The following is a 25,413-nucleotide window of genomic DNA, read 5'->3' as shown; positions in this document are numbered from 1 at the left end:
AGGAACGCAGAAAGAGCACATTTCAGTTCATTCAGAGATTCATGATGAAAAATAAATCCATAAGCAGGAACTGAAACACAGTATTTAGAAGGTGTGTTCAATGTGTGTCTTTATCTGCCTAAGGCTATGAACAGCTCAGTGGGAATCAGTCAGTTAGCCTAGCTCTACATGGAAAAGGTCATCAAGCTGTGATGGGAATATATTCAGCTGGGCTCACTCTGAAGAGGTTTCTATTTATAGTTTGTCAGAGTTTAGGTCCTCCAGCTATTCATCTAGTTTGTATAAATGTAAATAATAGACGTACTGTGGCAATATAGCAGCTGAAAGTGTTTGTCAAACTTAGCTACTACAAGCACTCCAGACAAGATTCACACAGAGTCTTTATTTATTCAATGTAAAATGATACAAGGATGATAGTACCATGCGGGTAAGAAAAAATGCCTTAGGTAAAATCTTCTGTTGAAGATGCTCCAGGCCAAGTTTCCTGAAAACAACCTTCAGTCCAACAACAGCTTTTGCTCTGTCTACTCCCACAGATACAGTTTTTTTTTTTTGGGATGCATAGTCCTGAGCTATAGAGAAGGAAATGATGCAGGTGTAACTATACAAAACACCAGCTAGACTGTATGATATAAGGAAATGAACACACAACAGACAATTCTGACTCTTCCTTTTAGTTATATATTGATATCATGGTCAAATAATAAATAATAATAACAAAGATAATAATATTAGGATAATGATCATTTACAAGCTCGTCATATGATAAACAGGCTACTGCATTCTTTCCCCTCACACCCCATCACAAACCTTTATAGTTCCAACAGGAATTTGTTTACATGCAAAAGTCACACCATTGTCACTGTGCTGTTTCTTCCACCTGTCGTCTCTACACACAGTGGCAAAGCAACATGGTGCACACTAGGACTTCTCATGACGTTTCTTCTTCTGGAACTTCCTGAACTGAGACTGAATGGCAACGGCTGCCTTTTCAGTCTCAGGGTCATCCATGTCGATGTCAATGTCTTCTGGAACGTCCGTCTTGGAAGCATCTAAAAAAAGAAATGACGAATGTGACTCAAGTGCTTTACAGACTGAACCGTATCACAGGTCACCAACCATAACAATGTACAGTAGATCTGTTCAAGATGTATCCAATTCACTCTTCACTAAAATGTCGAGTTTGCATTGTGTTAAAAAAAAAATATATATATATTTTTACCCTTTTCAAAGCCATAAACACAACAGCAAATGATTAGGAATTCTAATATTAAAGCTGCAATTGCTAGCATGTCAAGCTAACATGCTTCCCCCCTCTTAAATTAAAGAGCAAAATAAATAGTGTTGAAGGTCATAACACTGCATTTTATTTTTCAGTGCAATGTGTCACACTTTGAGGTTTGCCAAATATGTCTTCTGGCCCTCTTGCTTAAAAACATTACACTTAACTCGTAAGCATACAAGAATGCAAACTTAATACCCAAATAGGGTAAGCTCGTACAAAATACAGTTTAATTTTGACTTTGCCTGGTGACTTTTTGTGTGAAACATAGAGCCTTAGCCTCATTTAGCATGCCATTATTTAGCCATATATTACATATTCAGGGCTGCTTTAAAGTGGTTCTTTAAAACAAGTCTAATGACAAAATTAAAAAAACTGCCAGACACTATGGGCCCTATTTTGCAGCGCAGCACAAAGTCATTTGGGTCTTGCCCAACTAGATTTAGCTTGTTAGAGAGTGCAAAACGGCTTGATTGGGTAATTTGATTTTACATATAGGCCTATGTGTTTTTTGCGTAACCTGAATCATACAGCAGAGTGTCAGCTCTCATTGCCTTTAAGAGCATTGCCATTTCGCCACGATTTCAGTCTTTATTCTTTAAAAGACCAATCTCCGACTGTTATATTTTTGCTGAATTATTCCCACGACTTCCAAAAGGATCAGAAAGACACAGTGAATGTTTCGGCATGAGGCTTAAAAGTGTAACCTCATTCATTATTAAAATCTCAAGACCCACCGACAGGATCAGCCATGCCAGGACATGTGTTAGGTAGGCTGTAAACATTCATTACTTACTTTGTCTGCTGGACTTCTTGGCTATATTCTGTAATGCGTACATAATTGACACTGGACAGTCTGTATTATAATGTGAGCTATATTGTTGGTGGCACTCAAGAATTAGCCTATTATAAATCCAAATCTCTGCTGCATGAGGGCATGAGTGTGCTTCTGCATGTATTTCTGCGTGTATTATACAGAACACACTGGAGCGAGCACGCACAGAGGAGAGGCTATTCACGACTTTGAGAAGTAGCTACAAGCTAACATTTACCGAAGCAAATTTACCAAGACTGCAACGGCTGTCTGAGACTGCTCTTGTCACAAAGAATAAAGATCAGGACAAACATTTATGTGGCCCAGTGAACACTGTGATCCTAGCATCACTTTTGTAATATACAAGGAGAATACAACAGACGTGATCAGAAAACTGAGTTGATAACACACTGTAGGGTTTAAAACATCTTTCTCCATTTACAATTCTCCACTTTCAATGAGTTACCTTATGTTCAGTAAGCTCTTTTTAACCTTTTTATTTTTACTTGTTGTTTTCCTGTGGAGCTCATCATCACAGTTTTCCAATTCACTGCCTTGCAAAACTCCTGCGACAGATTAATCAACTTGGGTGTAAACGGCAGAACCTACTAAAGCGATACACATTTGACAGCAAGCGAGGGTGAGAACAGTATAGAAGACTGTAAAGCAGAGGCGACTCATCTTGACTGCTCTTAGGTTCCCATGGGGCTGAGCACCTATATTTTGCTGTTCAAGGAGAAACCACTAACCCCTGTGTGAAGCCAAGCATTGAATCCTGCGATTAATATTAAACTTCCCATTGCTCTAATGCTTTCTGCTTTCACCCTGGAAAAAATAGCTATTGACTTGGGCACTCCACTACGTCCACTTCCTACATGTTCATTATCCTGTAATACAAGGTGTTGACTTGAAAAATCTGTCTATATTTTCAGAGTAATGAGTACAGGTACAACATTGTATGATCTGGTGCTGCTTACGAATGCTTGAATAAACTTGCTTGAATAATTGTGACAACTGATAACATGTGAAACTTAATGAAGTAGTAAAAAAGTCAACTTTCCTTTATTTTTGTTGAAGACACATATGGGAAAGAGTTTACTTTTTTTAACAAATGGTGAATTTGGGGTCAGTATGCTTAAAATATACAACTTGCAACTTATTTTTGAGGGCTGTCAAAAGATAATATACTTTTAATTGCAATTAAATGCTGAAATTCAATAGTTAATTGTGATTAATTGCATTTATGCACATTAATTTTGATTAAGCTGAAAACCCAGCCTTACCTTCTAATTTCTTACTTCTATCACCCAATACAGCATATTAAATTATTGATGTTTTATTGAAAACACATTTTAATTTATGGTAAATGGTTTAGTCTTCTGACTACTGAAAGTGCTTTTTACACAGCAGGTCATATTCACCAATTCACCCAACATTCACACACTGATGGTAAAGGTTGCTATGTAAAGTGTCCATCAGTATAAGTCATGATTTGGTCTAGTTTAGTTTTGAATTTTCATAGTTTGGATTTTCTTGTTTTAGTATTCTAACCTTGTGCTGCCTGTTTGTGTACTGTGTACTTTTATTTTGTGTCATTAGATTAATTCTTTATGTTTTATGTTGAAGTTCTTGCCTCTGTGTATCAAGTTTATAGTCTTTCTAACTGCCTCTTTGTGTTTGCCTCCAGTTCTGGTTGCCCCTATCGTCATCACCTGTGTCTTGTTGGTCACCTGTGTTGGATTACCCTGGAACTTTCCGAAAAGCAACAGTTCAGTATGCAGTGCAGACTTTTCAGTAGGGGGTTTCAGTAGACTGAACCCTCGTGGTCATTCAGTTGGCATTTTTTGGGTCCATCTCAGTAGACTGAACATTTTAGCATCGATACTAACTTACAGTATGGTTTGGATGCATCCTTTCAGGAAATGAATTGTATTTTAACACCCACAATGCTGTGCGAAAATTAAATGTAAAACGTTACTTCACGTGCGCCTCAAAAAAAAAAAAACAAGGATGAAAAAAAACAAACGAGGATAGATGAGGCCGGTTCAGGTAACGTGCCTTTCAAATGTTAAGTTGTTATATTTTTTTCATGCAATGTGAACTTTTGTATAATTTATTGAGCCATCAGGCATATCACGCATATCGGAGTTGGAGTGTTAATAACATGAGGCGGGCTAATGACACAAACTTCCACACTGAATGAATCAGACGAAGTAGGAACAAATATCTGCCTGCTGTGTGCGCCTACTGAACAGTAGGTACTAAACAGTATACAGCAGGGACTGTCTGTCAGATTGTGTAGGCACTTAGAATTTTCGGATGCATCCCCTGTCTATTGAGCCTTGACGTCATCTTTTGTTGTTGTTTTGATTGAGAGCCCCCCAGCGGGGGATTTTACATACTGTGCGTTTAAGGATGTTTATCATGTTAGACTACTAAACTGATATCATTTAAAGTGTTAAATTTCATTATTAAAGTTAATTGTTGCTCTTAAAATGATGCATCTTAATTTAAGTTGCTGCTGTAATGTAATAATGACATTGTTATGATAACATGTATTCCATTAAACACAGTATATGCAATATCTGGGTTGAATGTGGTCCAATGGTAGATGGCACGTCTGGGGTTCAATCCCCAGCTCCTGCAGTTACATGAAGTGTCCCTGGGCAAGACACTGAACCACAAATTGCTCCCACTGCTGTGTCAGCGAAGTGGGTATGTGTGAATAAATGGCATTAGTTAATAATGATGGACACTTTACATAGCACCCTTTTCATCAATGTGTGAATGTAGTGTGAATGGGTAAGTGTGAACTACAATTCATTAAGCAGAAACTTTCGTCATAAGTGACGTACATCTGAAAGTGACAGCTGTAATGACTCTCTGCATATGAAGGTTTACACAAAAAGGAAAAACATATCATAATGGACAATACATAGAAATAAGAATTCCTCAACATTTAAAATTAATACATTTGTGTGGGAGAGAAAACTGTTTCTGCCAGTGTTTTTGTGTCTAGTTGTAAGTCATTGTGTGTAATTCATAAATGATCACAACCTTGAGACCTGTAACACTAGAGTGGCAGCAAAGTGAGAGCTACAACAGCAATCAGATCAGTACATCAAAACACATAAAGCACGGCTGCTGTGTGCATGGATCTTTTTAGTGTCACCTTAGTGTTTGCCTTTGGGGGGAAATATATTAGAAGTATGTGCCATGTTTAAATGAAAGCATTAGATGTTTATGTGTTTTTGAGCTCTTTCAGCACTGAAAGCTTGTGAAAAAGAGATCTGATGATAATTTATAAACAATATCTGACAGAATAAGACACAATCATTACAGTTATAATTGAGTACTGTGGAGCTAATTAAAATGTGTTTGGAAGTGGGTCATGTTCACTTTGAGGTTTAATTCAAGCTAATTATAAAAGGACGACTTTGATCTCTCAGGTGAGCCAGTTTGAAATGACGCCTGTGCTGGTTTAAACCAAGCAGGGAAGTGCTATAGCTTAGCAGTTTCCACCTTGTTCTCTGATTTTGTTCTTTGAGTTCTCTGCAAAGAAATGGCGCAGACTCTGTGGTGTTATGCATGAATAAGCAGATTATTATTTCACATATGATAGCATCATACCAAAGGATCACCATGTGCTGCCCTTTATTGTTGCTGTCTGTGTGGTTTGTGTGTACAGTACACAGCATCATGTAGAGCCAGTGTCAACCCAGCTGTTATAACAGGGACAGTTTGTATGGCGCCTGGACTCATAAGGTCACTGAACATATGGAGCATATGGCCCACGTATGCCACATCTGGACTCCAACTGTGTGGACAATGTCACAGGAGACGAAAAAATAAACCTTTTTAGGGGCAAAAAACTGAGCCAGTGTAGACGTTTAATCAGTGACATGATGAACACAAGAAAAGGCTACAGACTTTTCTACAAACCCTTGTTTAAATTTATAGAGAAATATTGCACTTAACTGCATTTATTATGGTATTCAGGGTATATAAGCAGCTTAATGCTAGTATGCTAGTATGCAGGTAATTATGTTGAACACAATTTACACGAGCTGCACCATCAAAACTACTCAAAACGAAATTATATTGATTTTTTAACAAAAGCTGGTATTCAAAAAGGTGGCACGTTCCATAAATCCTATCATAGCAGAATCAAAACATACTGAAAAATGAGTAGCTTGAAAAAAAAGCATTCATTTTACATACTGTATAAGAAACTTTAACTGAGTTGTTGCACTTACGGACCAAGTGTTGTGGAATGTACGATTAAAAATAATTTATCAGGTGAACACACAAGGTTTTAAGACGGCAGATTATCAAACTGACTTTTCTTACTAAACTTCTGATCCTTTAACCCAGAAAACCAAAATCTAAGGCCTTTCTCGTAAATGTTTAAAGTAAAGGCCTGCTTTTCTGCGCTATAAAAATAAAGACTACACTTAGGGATGTAAATGATTAATCGTTAATCGATTCAAAATTTATTAACCGACAATCTGTTTACATTTTTACTGGCTGACACATGCAGTGTTTCCCCTAGGTTTACAGCGTTGGGGGGCGGGGACAAGCCGACATGACGACACAAACACTTGACGGAATCTTGGTGTTCATGTGTTACTTTTAATGACAGATGTCCTTTTCTATCGGAAAGGTATCCTTAAATGACTTCTTTCCCTGATTTCCGACTCTATTCACTGTCCTATCCCTACAATAAAGGCACAAAAAGCCCAAAAATAAATCTTTAAAAAAAAAAACCTTCAGGGGGGGCGGGGAAACACTGACATGTAATACCATTTTATACCAAAAGAGGGCATCTGTCACCTTTTCAAGTCAGAAAAACTACTGTTATTACTACTAAAGGAAGAAGCTGTACTGAGAAAAGTGAGGCAAAATTGAAGCGGAGCAGAAGGAGTGTTTTCTGCAGCTGGACTTATAGAGAACAAACCATATGACGTATTTTTGTTGGCCAACCCGGAAGTAGCATCACCATGGGGTCTAACGAGAATTCGCCTATGGGATTTTTGCATTGGACTTTGGATCATTGCAGAAAATAATCTCTGTGGCAAGCGCACGTTTCTGAAGCGTAGGCGTTTTGTTCAGCAGAATAATCTTCACAGATGAACACCATTTTTATGATGTTTGAAGCGTTAATGCTGCCGACAGAAGTAAAAAAGCTAACGTTATGCTACAAGCGAACTACACCACGGTCGGATGATTTTGACGTCACTACAGTTATGCTTCAGACGATCTCCGATTAACTAATCCGCGTAGCTTAATAAATTGTTTACTAACCTAATATTTGTGAGAGAGTTCCCGGCCCCTGTGTCCGGCGTGATGACGTTTAATGTCCCACTTGTTAGCAACCGCCTTTTTAAAGACGCGTAAAAACTTCAAAATTCACAAGTGGGGGTATTACCTAACGTAGTTTATGTGGTCTAACAAAACGCCGACATCTCATTCCTGTGGCACTCTATTGTGAATAACCTGTGCACACGACTCAGCCCTGATCACGTAGTTGGGCTCATCTTTCTTAAACAAACCACAAGGCCTGACTTGTTTTATAGCAAGTAGAATATTTTATGAGCTCACAACTCACTCCTGAACGTGTAGATCTGTTAATTTGCCAACGAAATAGAAGAAAGAAAGTGTATTGTGAAGAGGTTCAAATGGTTTTATTTCACTTTTATACAGAACTTTATGCTGATTTTAAAAAGGAGTTTCATGTGGTCAACCCTTGGTAGTCTAGAAACGGCGGTAGAAAGTCTAGATGTTGTAACAACAACAACAACAACAGACAGCGTTGATGCTACAAAGACGATGTGTGTATTGTCTCTGTTACAAGTTATATTTGAGCAAAACATTGATGTGACATACGTGAATTAGCCTATTAAAAAGTATCTTAACATTAACAAGACACATTTTGCCCCCCATGTTGATGACGAATATGTCGGCAACTACGGCACTTAATTCTTTTCTAAATTTTTGTCTTGTTGTTCAGACTTGAGCAGGTGTTTCTGTACATTTTCCAACTCGGAAACTCATTTTTTTTAGATGTGACCGACACCACGTGAATGCAGCTACAGCCCCAACTAGTGACGCGTGGCTACGGTACCCAACATTTGACAGGCTTTGGTGCGCTTGACAGAGTGCAGTTTGAAAGCAAACAGAACCAAATGAAAATGTGTTGTCTCTTAAGACTGTGCTCTGCTCTGTGTGCAGGGAATGCAGAGTGGGCGAGAGTCAATACTGTAGAAGCGTTACTCCCTCCTCACCACTGAAAGAGCTCTCCCTCCATCCTGATCTTGCGCTACATTAAGAGGCATGCTTCAGACAAGCTGGGAAGGCATTTTTTTAGGCATTAAATTCATTTTCAAGGTCAGACAACAATGGAGTCAGTCCTTTGTGTGTGTGTGTGTGTAATTTCTTTTCTTTCTCTTTTCGATCAGTAAAAAGAAAGGTAGGCCTGAGTAATGCCAACGCTGAAGTTAAAAAAATTAAACAGTAAACCCTCAACACATGCCTCAAAACTTTTGGCAGATATTATTTGCTTTCAGGCATGATGCTACATTGGACTGTTCAATATTTTAGTTTTGAAGAGCTCGTGCAGTCATGACTTGTGGTTATCACATATGACGGAGGAAGAAAAGTGAATAAAAAAAAAAGACAGATTAATTCTAATGCCTGTTATGAAAGACCTTGCGTGTCATGAACTCTAGTGATCATGATGAGCACTGGCACATAGCCCTTAAATCAAATTGTCCTTTGTGTGTGTGTGTAGACTGATGGCTAATTCTCATTTTAGGTACATGTTCTGTAATAAACATGTGGTTTGTTCAAACTTAGTTAATCTTAGTTAAATAACTGGACAATTTATTCAACAAAAGTCCAAATACAGAAAGCTTCATTCAAATGTGTCTTGAACCTTTAAATTAACACATCTAAAGTAAGTACTACATTTTAAAAAAGCGGTCAAACGTAATCTAATAATAAACATATTACAGTATTTCCTTTTTACCTTGTGCTCCAGATGTCTTGTTATTAGCAGCAACTGCTCCAGATCCTTGTCTCTGCAATGTAAGAACAACAAAACAGAAAACAGTTAAGTTTAATAATACATTTTTAGTATTCCTAAAAAAATTAATGGAATTTGTTCTGCTGCTCTGAGTCCTTAGTTTATTAAAACCTTGGCCTGATGATTGTTATCTAATCTACATGTGGGCTTAACAGCCACCTATTCTGCTAGAATGCTCTCCCTGAAGACACTTTAGGAGGAGGAATCATTAAAGAAAGAGTTGTAACTATATCTACTACAGCATTTTATGAAATGAAAAACATGTGGAGTAGTGTTATACTGTCTAATGCATCACAACATAATTACATTAAAAAAAAGCTTTCCCCTGAAGATATACATAAGACACACACTGCTTGACAAATACTGGACCTGTTCACTGATGAAATCTCAAATTATAGAAGATAAGATTGTTATAATAAGATTAAGGTCAAGAAGTATAAACCATGTCTTTTATGTCATGAAAGAAATCCTACAGTGATATGCAGTGAGTATCAATACCAAAATATGTTTCACAAGTGAATATCTGTACATTTGGTCTTAATGAATGGATTAATGTGAACACAAATATGCTAAATAAAACATGTAACTACCAAGCTGTGAGAATTCAAACTGCTTATACAAAGTTTAATGTGTGATAAATTATCTGACTGATGAATGACGATTACCAAAAATCTCTCTACACTGCCAACAGCACAGTCTCAACAGGTACTGTGCACTCTCTCACTAAACATGTCTTCACACATTATTTTCTAGATGTGGCATTGGGGTTAATGGCAAAACTTAGCAGATATGACACAATTAAATACATTTTGACGTACTAATGCAGCTCCATTTTTCTAAATGTCAACTTTCATTATCCTTTACCCATCTACCTGTCACACCTTATTACTGAATGTGTTAAACTCATTAAATTGCAAATAGGCAGCCGTTTCCAGAGAAGAAACACATACAGTGACTGTTATATCATTTGTCCACCTCATTTCCTCAAGATTCAGCGTCCGACATGACGTGAGTTTCTAATGTGCACTTTAAAACTGAGTCAATGAAGACATTTGCTGAGTCGATTATTCATCATTTATTCATAGATTTTGACTGTATGTCAGATAAATAAAATAGTTTAAATTGAATGTATGATGTGCCCGAGAACCTAAAACAGTGAACAATTTTTAATAACGGTTATTTGCTGGCAGTTAACACTAAAATAATGTAACTGCAGCTTAATGCCCACACATAATATACTGTACACTCAGGTGGCATCACCCATTGAACTCTTCTTAAATATTTTTGTAGATACTAAAAAATTGTTTTGCAAACTCAATTCCAACTTTACTTTTCTCAAGAAACTAATATTTAAGTTCAGTTACATAAAAAAAAAACTTTCAGAAATTAAGATTTGATGGACCAAAGTGTTCAGTGCAAGAGCAACTAAAACCTTATAGCGCCACATGAGCCCACTGGTTTATTGTTCATCTATATCAGATCATGTTAATTAATTCTGCATTTCTGTCTGAACAGTACCATAACAGTTGGGGAAGTCAAAAATGAGGCAGCGGGAGCAATTTGGTTTCAGTATTTTGAGGACACTGTACACTTCATATATGTCATCAGAGATGTTACTGACCAAAAACCACATGATCACACTATGTCTTTCAACTTTGAAAAAAAATTGTGGGGAAGGAAGCTCATCCCCTTTTTACTGTGTGTTTAATAAGAAGAGCTAAGAAACTCACTCTACCTGGGGGATTAAGCTCTTTCCATTTTTATCGTAACCCCTTTGCTATGTTTCCTGTTTATTCAAAGGTTTCCCATTAGGTCATGTCAGAGGGTTTTCCATGCTTTAATAGCTGAGGCATCGTGCAATGTGTCCTCTTTTCTGAGCTTCTCTTCATTATTTATCCAATGCTTTCAATGAATTTTAAACAGTGTGTGATGTGCTTTGATGTTGAGGAGAGGCAAGCATGGTGTTGGAGGAAGAGCAGAGGGCTCAGAGCACAACACACTTTTGTCTTTTGAGGGAGGAATCTCTTATTTGAGGCAAGCCTTTGGTACAGTTTCAGGGGGAAAAAACGTGTGTGTGTGTGTGTGTACGAGATATTTGATATTTTCAGTTTATGTTTACCTGTCAGGCTAATCAAAAAAGTACCTGCTCTCTTTTTTTACTTTACTGACAGGAAAAAAATGAGTAAAACGCATTATCAAATTTCTTTGTAGTGTGTCAATAGTAATCAAACATTTGAGCTCTCTCTCAACCCCCTGCAGCTCCTTACAAATATTAGATAAGAGCGTATTTATGTTCTTTACTTAAACTAATCCCAGTTCAAACAAAGGAGTCAAGTCTCTCCATCAGCCTATTGTAATGGCCATGAAATTAATTGTTGCATTGTGTAGAAGTGAAATAGCTGCTCATTTCAAAACGCTAATGTGGCTCAAAAAAAATAAGTATAGCAACAGCTGGTTGGGAAAGAAGAGACCAGTCAGTCCACACTGCATTAGCACTCTCTGTAAACAACAGAGTGCCCTCAAGCTCATCTGGTTGAGTTACTCCTGTTTGTGGTTAGTCATACAATGTTGATGTGTCATTCCAACATAGTTTCAGAGTATTTATATTGAACTACACAATGCAATAATAAATGGTTGTGTATAAAGATGAATCAAAGGCATGAGAAATCAGCTGGATCCAGATTTACTAGACTGACCTTCATTCATTTTTGTTGCCAAATTCCACGTCACATATGTTGTTTAGTGAATATCTTTATCTGGGGTATTTATAACAAACATTTTTGCTTATTTTATAGCTTGATATGAGTAATGGAAACTGAACATTTACCCAAAAATGTTTTTTTATTTATTAAAATAATATGCATACTGATTAAAATAGAGATCATATGTGTTGACATTAAGTCAATAACTAAAGATGTTGATAACATCAGTTGTTTTTAACATATAATAATCTCAATTCTCCATTAATTCATTATTTATATAGTTTAGTATATCACAATAAATCAGATCACAGGCAATTTCATTAAGCCCAAAATTATTTAGTAAAATAACAACAGTTCAAAGCCTACGCTATTGTTCATATTCTGATGTATGAAAATTAAAATAGCAAGTTCTTAAAATATAAAAGCTTGAACTAGAATGTTAAAGTTATTTGTTAAAAACATTATTTCAATAATGTTTTTTGTGATGAATGGAATACTCAAGTAAATGTTGTTTAGTTTTAGTGTAAAAATATTTCTTCCAACAATATGTTGTTTACGAGGTAAACTCAATGGCAGTGCTGTTCAGAACCAATAGAAACCTCGCCATGATGATTTAAATGTTACTGTCGGGGAACAGGATATGACTAGTCTTAATGTACGACGTGACTTGAGGTCATTTTGTTTATAGTAACAGTGCTCAGCTCAGTGCAGAGGTGATGAGAAACTCTAACACTCCCATGGGTCGAGGAGCATAAAGGCTGAGTGGCTCTGGGGCTGAGCCAAACGTAAATTGCAAGAACAGCAGTTCAATGAGTGAGATTACTGAGGGGTGAAGGGACAACCCTCACTCTGCAGATACTGTACAGGGTGAGGAGTGTTTGCCAAATAAAAACACATTGGCAAATAATTAAGCACACCTGTGGACATATTCAAGAAATACAAAAGCACACGCACTGTGAGAAGGAAAACAATAACAGAAACCGATCAAGGTGAATACAACTATGATGATGTGACAATGACAAGTGAGATAGAGAGCAAATAATTACTCATTGGACATCTCATTATTCATTCACAGACTCAGAGGGATATAAGGTCAACAAATAGTGTTTTGATGTGTGTATTTCTGTGTGCCTCGACGTGAAAATACACCCACACAAGAAGCAGAATCACAGTAGCATACTGCGTGCAAACTCCACAGTGGCTGCATCAGAGTTTGTGCCCCCAGGCTTTCAATTTGGATACTTCAAGGGGAAAATATAAACACACACACAAACATGCAGGCCAGAAAGGCACACACACACTTTCATTACTATAGTATGATTCAAGTGGAATATCAAGCTTCAGTGAGCATATACTGTAAGCACATTGCAAATTCCGAGAGATGTAAATATGCTGCATCTCTGATAAGGCATTCATCACGAGACGGAGTGAGGATATTTTCACACAGAATCCTTTGAAACATCCATCTCTTTTCATTCTTTCTCAAAGCAAAATGTCCTTTTTCTCCCCCGCAGAAGAAAAGGCTGGAGGCATATTTTGGACTCTTTAATGTTTTGGGGATTTTTCGTCTTGTTTTAAGTTTATGTGTCGTAAAAATGAGCTAGAATGAGGTGATGAATGATGAATTCAAGAAACTCATGAGGTTTGCAATATTTCTATTACCACCTCTTCATCAAATTTGATCTTCATGTAGTTATGCCTTCATAACGGAGACGAATGCCACAGTCAGTGGTTCAATCCCTAGCTCCTGAAGTCTACATTTCGTGTCCTTGTACAGGGGTTGCCCAGAGGCATTGAATTGTGAATTATCAATATTGTTGTCAGGAAAAGTTGTCAGAAAAGCACATAAAAGTGAAAATTTATCATTTAACATTGATGACACAGCCTTTTACTATTCTTTTGGGGCTTGTATAATGCTGCAATGAACGACCAAAGGAAGGAATTCATAATTTAACAAGGACAAATGCTTTGACTTATTCTCACTCATGAAAAACCAGTACAACTCTCATGTCTAAATAATGGACATCAAAATACAGCCAGCTGCAAGCTCATTAAGCGAAACTTGAAGACTTTCCTTCCTCTGTTCAAAGATTTGAATAACCGTATTTGTCCTGTTAAGACCACAAATACACTCATTCATCTTGATTTTAATTCTGTATTCGCAAACTCTGTAAGAATGACAATTAGCAATTCTTCTAAAGGGCTTGGTTTGTGTGCAGATAAATGGAAAAAAATATGGTTGAGTTGAGTTGTCCACCAGTTTGCTGTTTGGCAAGTTATGTTACCATCTGCTTTTATTAATTATGCTAAGCTAACCCACTGCTTGCAAAGCAGACAAATAGGAACACAAGTTAAAGTACATAGTCCTATATATGATTTACTGAACTTGTGCAACACTGTCGGATGCACTGCACTAGCAACAGGACATTGATTTATCACTGATATGGAGGGATATACTGTATGTATGGGCCAGATTTATGTAAATAGTGACATGTTAGTGTCATTAATAAAAGTGTGTCTGCTTAATTTTATGGAGGATGTTGCTCTGCTGAAAGCCAGCTCAGTAAAACACAGTTTGCCTTTTCATCCTCTAACCTCACTCTTCTCCTGCCTCTTCAGCTCCTCACATCTCAGCCTGCTCATCCCCTCGATGAAGCGGTGCAGGCAGTAGGAGTGGAGCAAGTGTGGGTCTGTGTGTGCTCTTAAATACGTGTGTGTGTGTACGCGCGCATTACAGACCACTCATCTGTATGAGCTCCATTGGCAGTTACATAAACCATACTGTCATAAAGGCTTCAGGGCATACTGAAACATTGCCAAATCAGTGCTGGGTCAATAACTCCCTTCTGCACATTTTTGGATTTTCTTTCCTGTGTCGGGCAGCCAGTACATGTCTGGTTTTAAGAGGAAGAGGGTGGTTTTTCTTGCTGTTGCCGTGCAGAACAGAGGTCAGTAATTACCAAGCAGCACAACTGACTTTCCCTCGCCTGCTTTCTTGGTTTGACCACACGAATTAAAACATGGGAAAGTTTTAACATATCTAAACTGCCAAAATTTACCTCTGCAGCCTTGACACCAAGAAAATTGAGGACTAATTAATCATGAACTAATTAAGGTAGTGTTATTTCTGTCAATAAACTATTTGATAACAATTGTAATGCTAATGCTTCTCCTAGACCCCTTTTCCCTATCTATGCAGGAAGTATGTTACTGTGGACTTTATTAATCCCAGAGGGAAATTCAATCGTTACAGTTTCTCCAAAATATACAATATAGCAGTAGAAATATAATAATAAAAATATTAATCAAATAGAATAGGAACGTAAGTAAGATATCAATAAAAGGTACAAGAAATATACACGAATAAGAGTCAGATGGAATATATACACACATTTTCAAGATTACTGCACTGTTTGTTTCAATATTGCACTTTGTTATCATGGACATATTTGTCATTATTATTATATTGCAGTTTTAATAAATAATGAGTTATGGTGGAGGTTAAAGTTTTTCAGTTGTTTTTATTTATTTATATATATTTTTTTTTTTTAATTGTTTTCAGGCTGAAATAGTCCAGGGTCAGAGTGTTTGTCACTCAAAGGGAGGAGTTCTAAAGTTTCATGATGTGAGAATGAGGTTGGTGTCTGATATTACCTACAAATAAACATTGGAGATGTGGAGCAGGTGGAGTGAGTCAGCTTATTTGCTTGTAATAAGCATCAGCTGAATACCTTTGACTGGCAATGTTGGGACCGTTCCACAGTCAGCCTGGCGTACTGCAGGAATAAAGAAATTTAACTGCACTTGCCATTTCCTCAGTGGCAGCCAGGACTCCTGTAGGGATGATGCTGATGGGAAAAGTTGTCAGAACCTGATATTGAAGATGATCAAACTCCTCACCTGAACACTTGTGTTTTCATATGAACTATACTTTGGCTAAGCAGTGCACTGCAATCACTTTACTCTTGCTCTTAAACAGCAGCAGCCATTCTGAAACCATCTCCACACAAAGCACAAATTTGCAATAACTACACGCGCTGGAAGTCAGTTTCAGTTGGGGGAGCTGAGAGAAAGTTTGTAAGTTGCCAACGATCATGGTTATAGTTTTAAATAAACAGAGTAGTGAGGGTGACAAGCGAAACGGTTTGGATAGAATCAGTCTAAGATACTGTCTGCAGTGTTCTAAAGTCAAGGCCGGATTAGTACCCCCAGGGGCCCCTGGGCACTGAAGCTCATGTACCCCTCACAAAACCTTTAATTGCACATGATTGGTTCGCTAGCCTGTCGCTGAGCACAGATATGCTCGTTCAGCAACGCCCTCCTTTACTCTAACACACATTCATACATCTTAACCAGAGGTCGTGTTAACCAAAATCTGAAGGCTGTCCGTCATTTTGACGGATTAGTATCACCGGGTGTTCACCACTCCTTCCGAACTCTCACACAGCACTGTCATCAACCACATGTAAAGCACCTGCGGTAGACCTCCCAGTCCAGTTGGGGGCAAGTGTGCATAATTAATTAGTAATTGTTTTCTTCTGTAGGCTTTCTGACCTCATGTGCAAGACATCATTGTCTAGCCAGTGTTGCAAAGATGGCGACTTTAGATATATATATATATTCCAATCTATAAAGTGCATTGCAGTTTGCTAATCAGTCATCACTTTTTTAGCCATCTGATGCATATTTTTTTCCCCACTCCCATCGTGGAGGGCCCTTATGTTCTCAGGTGCCCCTAGGCACGTGCCTGGATTGCCCGTATGGTAGATCCGCGGTTGTCTAAGTTACAATAGAACAGATGATCAATATAGGTTCTTCTTTCTTGACCCTCCAACACTGTACGTATTGCTCTGTCCATCCCCTTGCCAGTCTGTATGGCTGTCTCTCTCCTTCTCATGATGGTGCAGACCCACTTGCCCATTTGTTTGTCTCTTCCCTTCTCTCTTTTTTCTTCATCTCCTTCTATCCCACTTTCCAAGCCCAACACAGTTTCGGTAGATGGCTGTTCAACGTGAGTCTGGTTGCTCAAGGTTTCTGCCTGTTAAAAGAAGTTTTTCCTTGCCACTGTAACCCTGAAAAATGTTACTTAGTATTCTGCTTATGATCAATGTTGGGTCTTTGTAAATAATATAGACAAAGAGTAAGGTCTAAACATCCTCTTTTGCAAAGTGTCTGCAGATAACATTTGTAAAGGATTGGCTCTATAAAAATAAAGATGAATTTATAGTGTACAAAACATTCAATTGTTTTTGCCTCTGAGGTTTGGGCTGGGGGCTTTTGGTAGAATTATTAGCCAAGGCAAAAAGGCAGGCAAGTTGTCATGAAAAGCAAGGAGCTGCTAATATAAAAGATGTGATGAAACCACTCACATTGACACAACCCTTTGTCTTTTCAATTTAAACAATATTTGGAGGATTTTGGCAATGCAGCAGTAAAACTCTCTGCCCAAACAAGGCAGTCAACACCAAGCCAAGAATTCAATGGCCTTCTGCTCCATAGAAGTGAGATATCACAGACCACAAATAACCTCTAAAATAAAATTTATTATCTTTATCCAGCTGGTTTTTGGCATAAAAAACAAACTTTGACTTACAGCCATTTCCACTAAGAAAAGCATAAAGAGAAGCAGTGCAAGGTGGGGAGAGGGAAGAAAGATAGCTCCTCTAAATTATTCTCTGAAACTCCCGTCTGTTACACAACTTCATGAGCCTTGAATAGGAGAGATTACATTTTTCTCTTTCATTTGTTAGTGTGGGTGTCAACGGTTTAAGAAAATCGGTTTCCTTACTTTGGGATTATATAGTGGCCTGCCACAGAGCATGCTGCAGAGTAAACATGCTGCAGAGCACTGTGTGGCTGCATATTCCTGAAAAATTAGTAATTTCCAGTAAAACCAGTGACACTCTTTCGTCCATGTCACAAAGAGAGCACTTGCTTTGTAACCAGGCGTCCCAGATAGCTTTCGCGTCTCCCTTTGTGGGCCATGCAGCAGGAGAGAAGATTTGCAAATAAACTGAAAGGAGCAAGGTGGTCAGATTAAGAACCTAATTATGGGGAATGATGTATCTGTCCTGTGCTTGTGCAGATCCACCTGTTACAGACTCATCTCAAAAAACAACTTCCTAGTAGACAGGTTTTTGATGCATTAATATTGTGAGACTTTGGTGATCACAAGGGGTCTACTTTACAATACAGAGCATAGAATCCATACTAAAAGTGTGTGTTCGCCCAAAACCCGGAAATGGCATGCGCCCAAAACAATTCAGATTCATAAAAAAACATACGCATGCATACATTTATGCATTGTTCCACTCCATATTCTGCCCTCTGCTCTATGAGCATAATAAAGATCGCTAGCATTAGCATGCTAACACAACAATGCAGCGCGAGTTGTTTTGGTTTCATGCTGGTGCTCAAGGGCGACATCTGCTGGATCAAAAAATCGCATAGAAAGCCTTTAAAAAAATACTAGTACAATAATTTCTTTCCTTGCATTGAATTTCATGCATACTACTTGAAGTAATGTCAGTCAGCAGCTCTTTCTCCTCTCGTTCAGTCTGTATCAGGCAGTGAGTAACCATGGTGACTATCTGTCAATCAACATTGTCCTGCCACCTCTATGAATAAAACTCTACTTTCAGTAAAACTTGACCATGAGTCAAAGTATTAACACATTCGGGATTATGTTTGAATAAATATATTTTAGTCAATAAACAAAACCAAAGTTCAGTCAGGATCACTTTGTCAAGTAAATTCCTTTATTGCAATTATTTATATTTGGCGGTATGGCTCTGTCTGGGGTCTCCCTGCCCTTCCACTTGCTTACGTCGAAAGCTGTAAGATAAGCAGTAAACCCCCTACAGAGCATGCATCAATGACAAGCATGACATTGATTAAGTCAGAATAGCAGAAAAGGAGGAGCTGAGGTGGAGGAGGGTTGCAAATGCGTCTTGCAGAGGAAGCAGCAAAAGTAGGAAGGCTAGCTCAGTTTAAATAAGACGGCATAAGTACTATTTGGCCAATAGGACGCTTTGAAGCAAATCAGCTAGCCATCAGCTGATGCAGCTTGCGTGAGATCAGCTGTTACCGAAACTCCTGCATGATAGTAGAGTGTGACACCGTGACCTGCCTAAACTAATGCTACGCTCCATTTAGTCCAATAATATCCTAAAAAAACAACATTTTAACAAAGGCTTCTTGGTATGAAGCTACAATTGAATTATGCAGGGCTAAAATAGAACAGAAACACAAGAACTTGAAGTCAATATGTTTTCAAGTTATTGCCTAAAATTGTAACTAATGAACACATAGATTTAAAGACACAAAAGAGGACACGAAACTAATTCATAATTTTTAAGTGGTGCATAAAACGCTCAAATTGCGCATAAGAATTTATCAGAATGTAGGGGAAGACATTTTTGGTGCTAAAAATGTTCTGGGGGAGACCTCAAGACCCCCCAAGGCATTTTTCTAATAGACTACACTTATCAGCATAGTTTTTGTGCATTTAAAACAATATACAGGGAAATAATTATGGTTGAACTGTTTAGTAACTTGCAAATTAGTCTTTAAGATCAGAATTAGAATTCAATTTAGCTAGAATCGTGATATTTTTTTCCGTATTGTCCAACAGTAATGGTGGTGATGAAGATGTGCCGAGTGACAAGCAGATGAAATGTGTGAAACACCCATCGTTACTCTGAGCGCTCAGAGCATCGTACAACTCAGTAATATTTATTTCTCTAAAACTAAAAATCAGACTTGATGATAAATGCACATTATTGGAATGTATTAATAAAAACTGGCGGCGCTAGTTTTTGTGTTAATCCACTTCAGATCTCTACATCAGCGATCACTTTAACAGTTTGGTCCTCTGCGCTCAGGGATTATGAAGTTAAGACAACGTTGATGAAATATGTGGCAGCCTTTTTTATATATAATTGTAACAAGTTACATACTGAAAATGGCTTACACATGCATTCATATTTGAAACTGCTGGTTTTAGTGATTATGATGTCGTGGATCTGTGGTGGAAAGTTTGATATTAAGTGGAATAAAATGTGTGAGGGACATCAATGTACATTCTGGCTTTAATTAACCACCTCGCCATCTGTGTCACCAATTTCCCCTGCCTCCAAACTGTATGTACGCCTGGGGTCAGCGTTTGCGCACATTCGTTTTTGTAGAGCACAAACTCTTCATGGGAAATGGCTTATGCCAGTCAGAGGCCCCGTTTTGTGGGTACACAACAGTTGTAAATGAGACACCAGGTAATTTGTGAAGTGTAGTGATAACAAAGCGGAGTGGCTTGGATGAAGATTATTGTTAAATTGGGAAAATAATTTAATAAAACTGTTTCTGAGGTTATTTTAAAACTCAGCAGCTTGCAGAGTCCAAGAGTTCTCTGCCACTTCCAATGGCCATGAAGAACTTAAAAAAGCAGAACTAGGCCACGGACAGTTCAAGCAGAAAGAACATACGGCCTAATCCGTCTCTTCTTTTGCAGCACATAGATAAATGAGACGTTGGTCTACCAGTGTGAGGAAAAACTGTTGGAACTATTGTAGAAACGTATCACTGCTGTGATCTGTTAGGAATGATAGAAAAAGGTTATCATCATGGTGTAAAACAATTGTACTGCTTCTAAATTATTTAGCCCTCTCAGTGAAAATAATTAAGTGTAAGTGCTTGTATGCACCATGGAAATCCGCTGTAGAAATAGAAAGACGATACAGTCTTTTAAAATGTATTTTTACGCAAGTTCATGCTTATTTCAGTGTGCAGTTACTTTGATTCAAACGCTGCTTTAAATGTTCTCCGTTTAATCTTATCGTGTCTGTATTAACCATTCAGGTATCAGCTGGTGGCTGCGTATAACATCAATCAGAAAATTAACGTTAATAACATTACAGTCAATTTAGACTAAACTCTTTTACATAAAAAAAAAAAACTGGATTCACTTCTGGATGTTTTTGAGGTGAGAAGTTGATGTTTGAGAATCAACATATTTACAGTTTTACGGAAAACAAAACATCAAATCAAAAATGTTTTCCGTTTTGGTGGAATTTGAGGAGCTCCATAACTTCTGCTAGGAGCAGCCAGCCAGCAGGCCGGGCAATCACACTCCTTTCCTGCAGTGAGACACAGACCACAGCAGCCCCAGTTGAACTATAAAGGGACACAGTTAGCCTACAGAATTAGTAGTTCATGTGGACTGGGTGGCCTGGCTGGAATTATGTCAAACCCAGACTGAATTATTATCCCAGTCCATCCATGTCACAGGTCTCACTTACCCATTCACACTACATTCACACACTGATGGCAGAGGCTACTTTTTTTAGGTGTCCATAAGTATTCACTTATCCACTCGTACAAATTCACACACATCTTGAGCAAAGATATTTTTTTCACAGAATGATGCTGTTGAATGATTTATAATAAATTCACACATTTTATGGTTGTCAAAAAGTCTCTCATATTCCAATTTGTTATGTGGAAATTTGAACACTGATGCAGAAAATTAATGCTCAACAATGACTCATATTTTGATGCTCTTCCCAAAATTGTTTGTATTTAACATTTGTAACTGTGTGGAATAGTGTTTTTTTTTTAATACATGTAGTTAAAGCTGAAAGAAACTCATTCATCAGTGGCAGGATGAAAAGAGCTGGGTAAACAGCTTCCAAAGCACTTCACCAAAGCAACAGACTTAATGAAGACGTCTATTTACTTCATTGATTTATTTTTCATTGCAATCCAGTTACATTATAGAACTAGGACCCTGGTAACGCAGCTAGTGAATTTATGGCCATTGCATTACAAAAAGGTTTCTATGTCGCAGTCACTGAGTCGCCGGGTGTGTAAAAGTGTCTCTGTTCGTTCAGCTCTAATTCAAGTGATTTATAATGCTAGGGTTGAGTAAATTGCCACTCACACTGTTTTTTTGCTGTAACTTAAGATTGTGTTGGTTGATGTAGTGTTTATTGATTCGCCTCAAGAGGGAACCTTGAATCAACGTGAAGATATAGAACAGATGAAAGTATTAATTCTGGATGTGGTGATTTACTATGACATTATTGGTTCCCATAACATAATAACTCGAATCAAAAGTCTCTTGGTAAGAACATGTGTGTAGGAGTGTGTTAAGTGTTAGGACTGCATAATTTCACAATATTAAATGGCAATTCATCAAATAGTTGTATAGAAATTGTTGTCTGAACCACAGTAATAGAATAGCAGAAGAGAAAAAAACACCATTCCAATACCATCCATAGTGCCATGTAACAAACAACCTTTTTTTAAACGTCATGTCTTACCTCAGGAGAACCCAAGCCCCCCCCCCCCCCCCCACTTGGAGTGCTATAGCTTTCAAACATAGGACACGACCAACTGATAGGCTGTCAGGGCCCCTATGCTGACTATTAATGTATTCACCTCGTAGTCACATTGTCAGGGTTAGTTCAGTCTAAGTACAAAGAGAAGTTCCAGGCTCTACTATAAGTCGATTGAACTACTTCTGCTCTCAAATGTATGTTTCCTTTCCATTGGCTGTTGCATTCAGCTCAAATGCTAATTAAGAGTATCCTGAATACTCTACATGATTACCCACTGCAGTTGCACATTCCCAAAGGTATTTTTAAATCATTAAGAATGCAGAATATCCAAAGAGGTAGGTACCTCTAGTAATTATTGGGCAGCCAATCAAGGTGCAGGATATGCTCATTTTTATTGAAGATCACATTAATACATTGATGGCAAATGCTGCTTTGCAACGTATGCAAAACCCCAACATTACTTTTCTCCTTCCCCCTATGTCCACAGTCCTGTCAAATAAAAGGCACAAAGTCGAAAATAAATCTATAAAAAAAAAAAATTGCCATGCCTATAGAAACAAACTGACCATCTACAGGCAACTGTGAAAACTTAAACTGGCTTATGTAAGTCCGTGTTACTGTAACTGGAAATTTTGATCCTGCTGATCCAGCGCCTTTTTGCTGCTTTTTGGGTCTGAGGCCAGTAGGGGGCCCCAAAAGTCTGAAACTTTTAACCACAGCATAGGCTAAAAATGTCAAAGTTCGCAATGACAGTAGGAAACCTATAGCCCCATCTGAAAGCACTCACTTGATGCTGTTTTAAACAGCCCTTACTCCCACACCCCCCACCCTCGCAGACAAGACAGCTACCACTGGAGAATTTCCTGCGGGAAACACTGTATCACTGTTAAGTATTGTTCTTATTCTATGCAGTTTAGAGAAGATAAGGTAGAGAGAAAGGGAGGTGGAGAGAAAAGGCAGTGCGGTGGGGATGAGGGAGGGAGCACTGCAGTGCTGACCACTGCAAGACTCATCCATCCAGAACGTGATGTGCTGCTCTGCCTCGCTTACTGGCTAAAAGACAGCGGATAAATTGATGACTTTGATTAAGAACAACTCCACTCTGAATAATCAACTCAGCAGGAAATTCATTACAGCCTCTACTGCCACCTTCTCTTCATTACATTCACATTGAGGAAAGGTTTTCCTAAAATTACAACTCTTTAAATAAACAGTAGAGGGCTTCTCCTCTCAGTTTGCACATGATTAACAAACAAAAAGGCTCAAGTGATTTCACTGACAGGATTCAATTATTCAAAGCTGTTAATCTGTGATCACTCTAAATTCATCTTCAATTGAGGCAGCCATGTGTTCATGATGTTATATGTGGCACATCTATTTGGTGGACTGTGTTTGCAGTCTTTTTTCTTTTTTAACCTGAGCGAGATTTACTGCCCTTTTTACACCTTCTGTAGAGTCAAATAAAACTTAATTGCTCAGGCTTCTTATCCTCTGTGGGCACTTTTACTCCCATGTTTCCCTCGGTTAACATATGAACTGGAATTAAAAGACACACATTTGAGTGTAAGCCCATAAATGTTTGGTCAATGTATACACACATACCTCAATTATGAACAAATAAGAATACCCCTGGAGCTGCGACTTCACGCACAGGCTTAATATATTCTCTCTGTAATACTGTGCTATGCAGCAGAACATTTTTCACATTGCCTTTTAAATGTATTTTTTATTTATGTAAAAGAAGAATTTTGAGGCAGAAAAGAAAGGTCAAAGTAATTCATGTCTGTTAGTTGGTTGGATTAAGGTGATAAAGCTGTAACTAATCATTCCACTTCTAAGCATTAGAAAAACATTTATGTGGACGAGAAGTAAAGATCAGACATGATCGTCATTCATGAACACTACATAGTCTCTATCACTATCATTTAAAAAATGAAAATGCATACATTTGATGACATATTTCTCCAATAAGTGAATAAATGTACTGGACTTAAATTTGTTATTTAAACAGAATAGTCCAATGAAATGTAGCTAGAGAGTGAACCCCTTCACTTAATGAGTAAGTGAGAGGGTGACATCAACCTGCACTTGCACAGCTACTTCTCAACCAATCACATTCAATACTCTTCAAAACTAACACTATATTGAGCTTTAAACTACTTTTATCATAATAAGGCATGAAAGAATAAGATAGATCACTTCAGGAACTAAATGCTATGGCTACTTTGCTTTCCATTGACACATTGCATTACTTAGAGTTTTGTCAAACCGCGCAGACAACTTCAAATTATGACTTGTATGTGAAGTATGTCTGAACCATTGAAGTGAAACCCAAATAACATACTGTCTTCAGTCGTAAATCTACTGTTCCGCCGCTTCAGGGGGTTGTCCACAGCGCATTGTGCGCCCTGGTGTTTCCTACACTGATCCTGTTCAGCGCAATGATATAGTAGTTGTGACTACAGACTCTTAAACGATTATGAATCAAATTAGTAAATGTCGGATGAGAAATCTCTTCAGATGAAAGAACACCACAAACGGTTCTGAAGTCTCTCATGTGGATATCTGCGCCTTAGAGCGCGGGACGTGCGCACTTAGGTTAATGCGGACGTTTTTGTATTTGAAAACATAAAACAATCCTACCTCGCTCATGATGGACGGTAATGTTTCGGTTTCTCGGCGGCCTCAGTTCGCAAATTTCGGAACGATAAGTTTCAGCAACAGTAGTGTTGAAGAGAGTGGCTCGCCGCGGACAGAGGCTCTTTATAAAGCGTGAAGCCGAACTCCTCCGTCTCATCACGTCACAAATAAACCAATAGGAATGCCTTGGGCAAATGGGTCTCCTAAGTCACCATCCAGCTCCTTCAAATATTCATACGCCATTATCAGCCATAGATTCTCTCCCTGGTTGATGAACATCCGCCCGTACAAATGTCAGCGTTGGAAGGCATTTCAAGCAAGACTAATGATGTCATCTATAGGAATGGTTATTTCACTACCACCATTGTGTTATAAAGAGCAAGATGAGATTCCTAGAACTTTAAGCGTTGTTTAAACAGTAAACATGGCATAGGCTACATTTTACTATGACAAGCCATTTAGGAAATTAATATATTGAATGAAACTTTGAATATATTGAATGAAATCTGAATATATGGAATGAAACTTTGAATGCTACTAATTGAACCCCTGACCTT

General features: G+C 38.0%; 1 protein-coding gene across 2 annotated transcripts; it reads right to left on the bottom strand.

Annotated features, from left to right (window-relative positions):
- Positions 1–362: 362 nt before the first annotated feature.
- Positions 363–25,020, bottom strand: LOC132980222 (calmodulin regulator protein PCP4-like). Of its 2 annotated transcripts, XR_009674149.1 has the most exons (4): positions 24,860–25,020; positions 9,124–9,175; positions 811–1,052; positions 363–572 (listed from the first exon to the last, which is right to left on the bottom strand). XR_009674149.1 is itself a non-coding variant. In XM_061046219.1 (3 exons), exons 1-3 carry the CDS (start codon positions 24,866–24,868, stop codon positions 922–924), a joined length of 192 nt encoding a protein of 63 aa, XP_060902202.1. In that variant the 5' UTR covers positions 24,869–25,018; the 3' UTR covers positions 363–921. The 2 variants fall into 2 exon arrangements, 1 of the variants encoding a protein (XP_060902202.1); XM_061046219.1 differs by having other exon boundaries at positions 363–1,052; positions 24,860–25,018.
- Between the last annotated feature and the right edge of the window lie 393 nt (positions 25,021–25,413).

The sequence above is a fragment of the Labrus mixtus genome, chromosome 9 (assembly GCF_963584025.1).
Source record: "Labrus mixtus chromosome 9, fLabMix1.1, whole genome shotgun sequence".
Lineage (NCBI taxonomy): Eukaryota > Metazoa > Chordata > Actinopteri > Labriformes > Labridae > Labrus > Labrus mixtus.
The sequence above is the reverse complement of the archived record's forward strand: the minus strand, read 5'-3'. Positions and strand labels throughout refer to the sequence as shown.

Excerpts from the sequence above, each read along its gene's own strand:
- LOC132980222 (XM_061046219.1), bottom strand. Across the intron at positions 1,053-9,123 it reads CAAGACATCTGGAGCACAAG|ATGCTTCCAAGACGGACGTT; the intron begins GTAAAAAGGAAA and ends TTCTTTTTTTAG.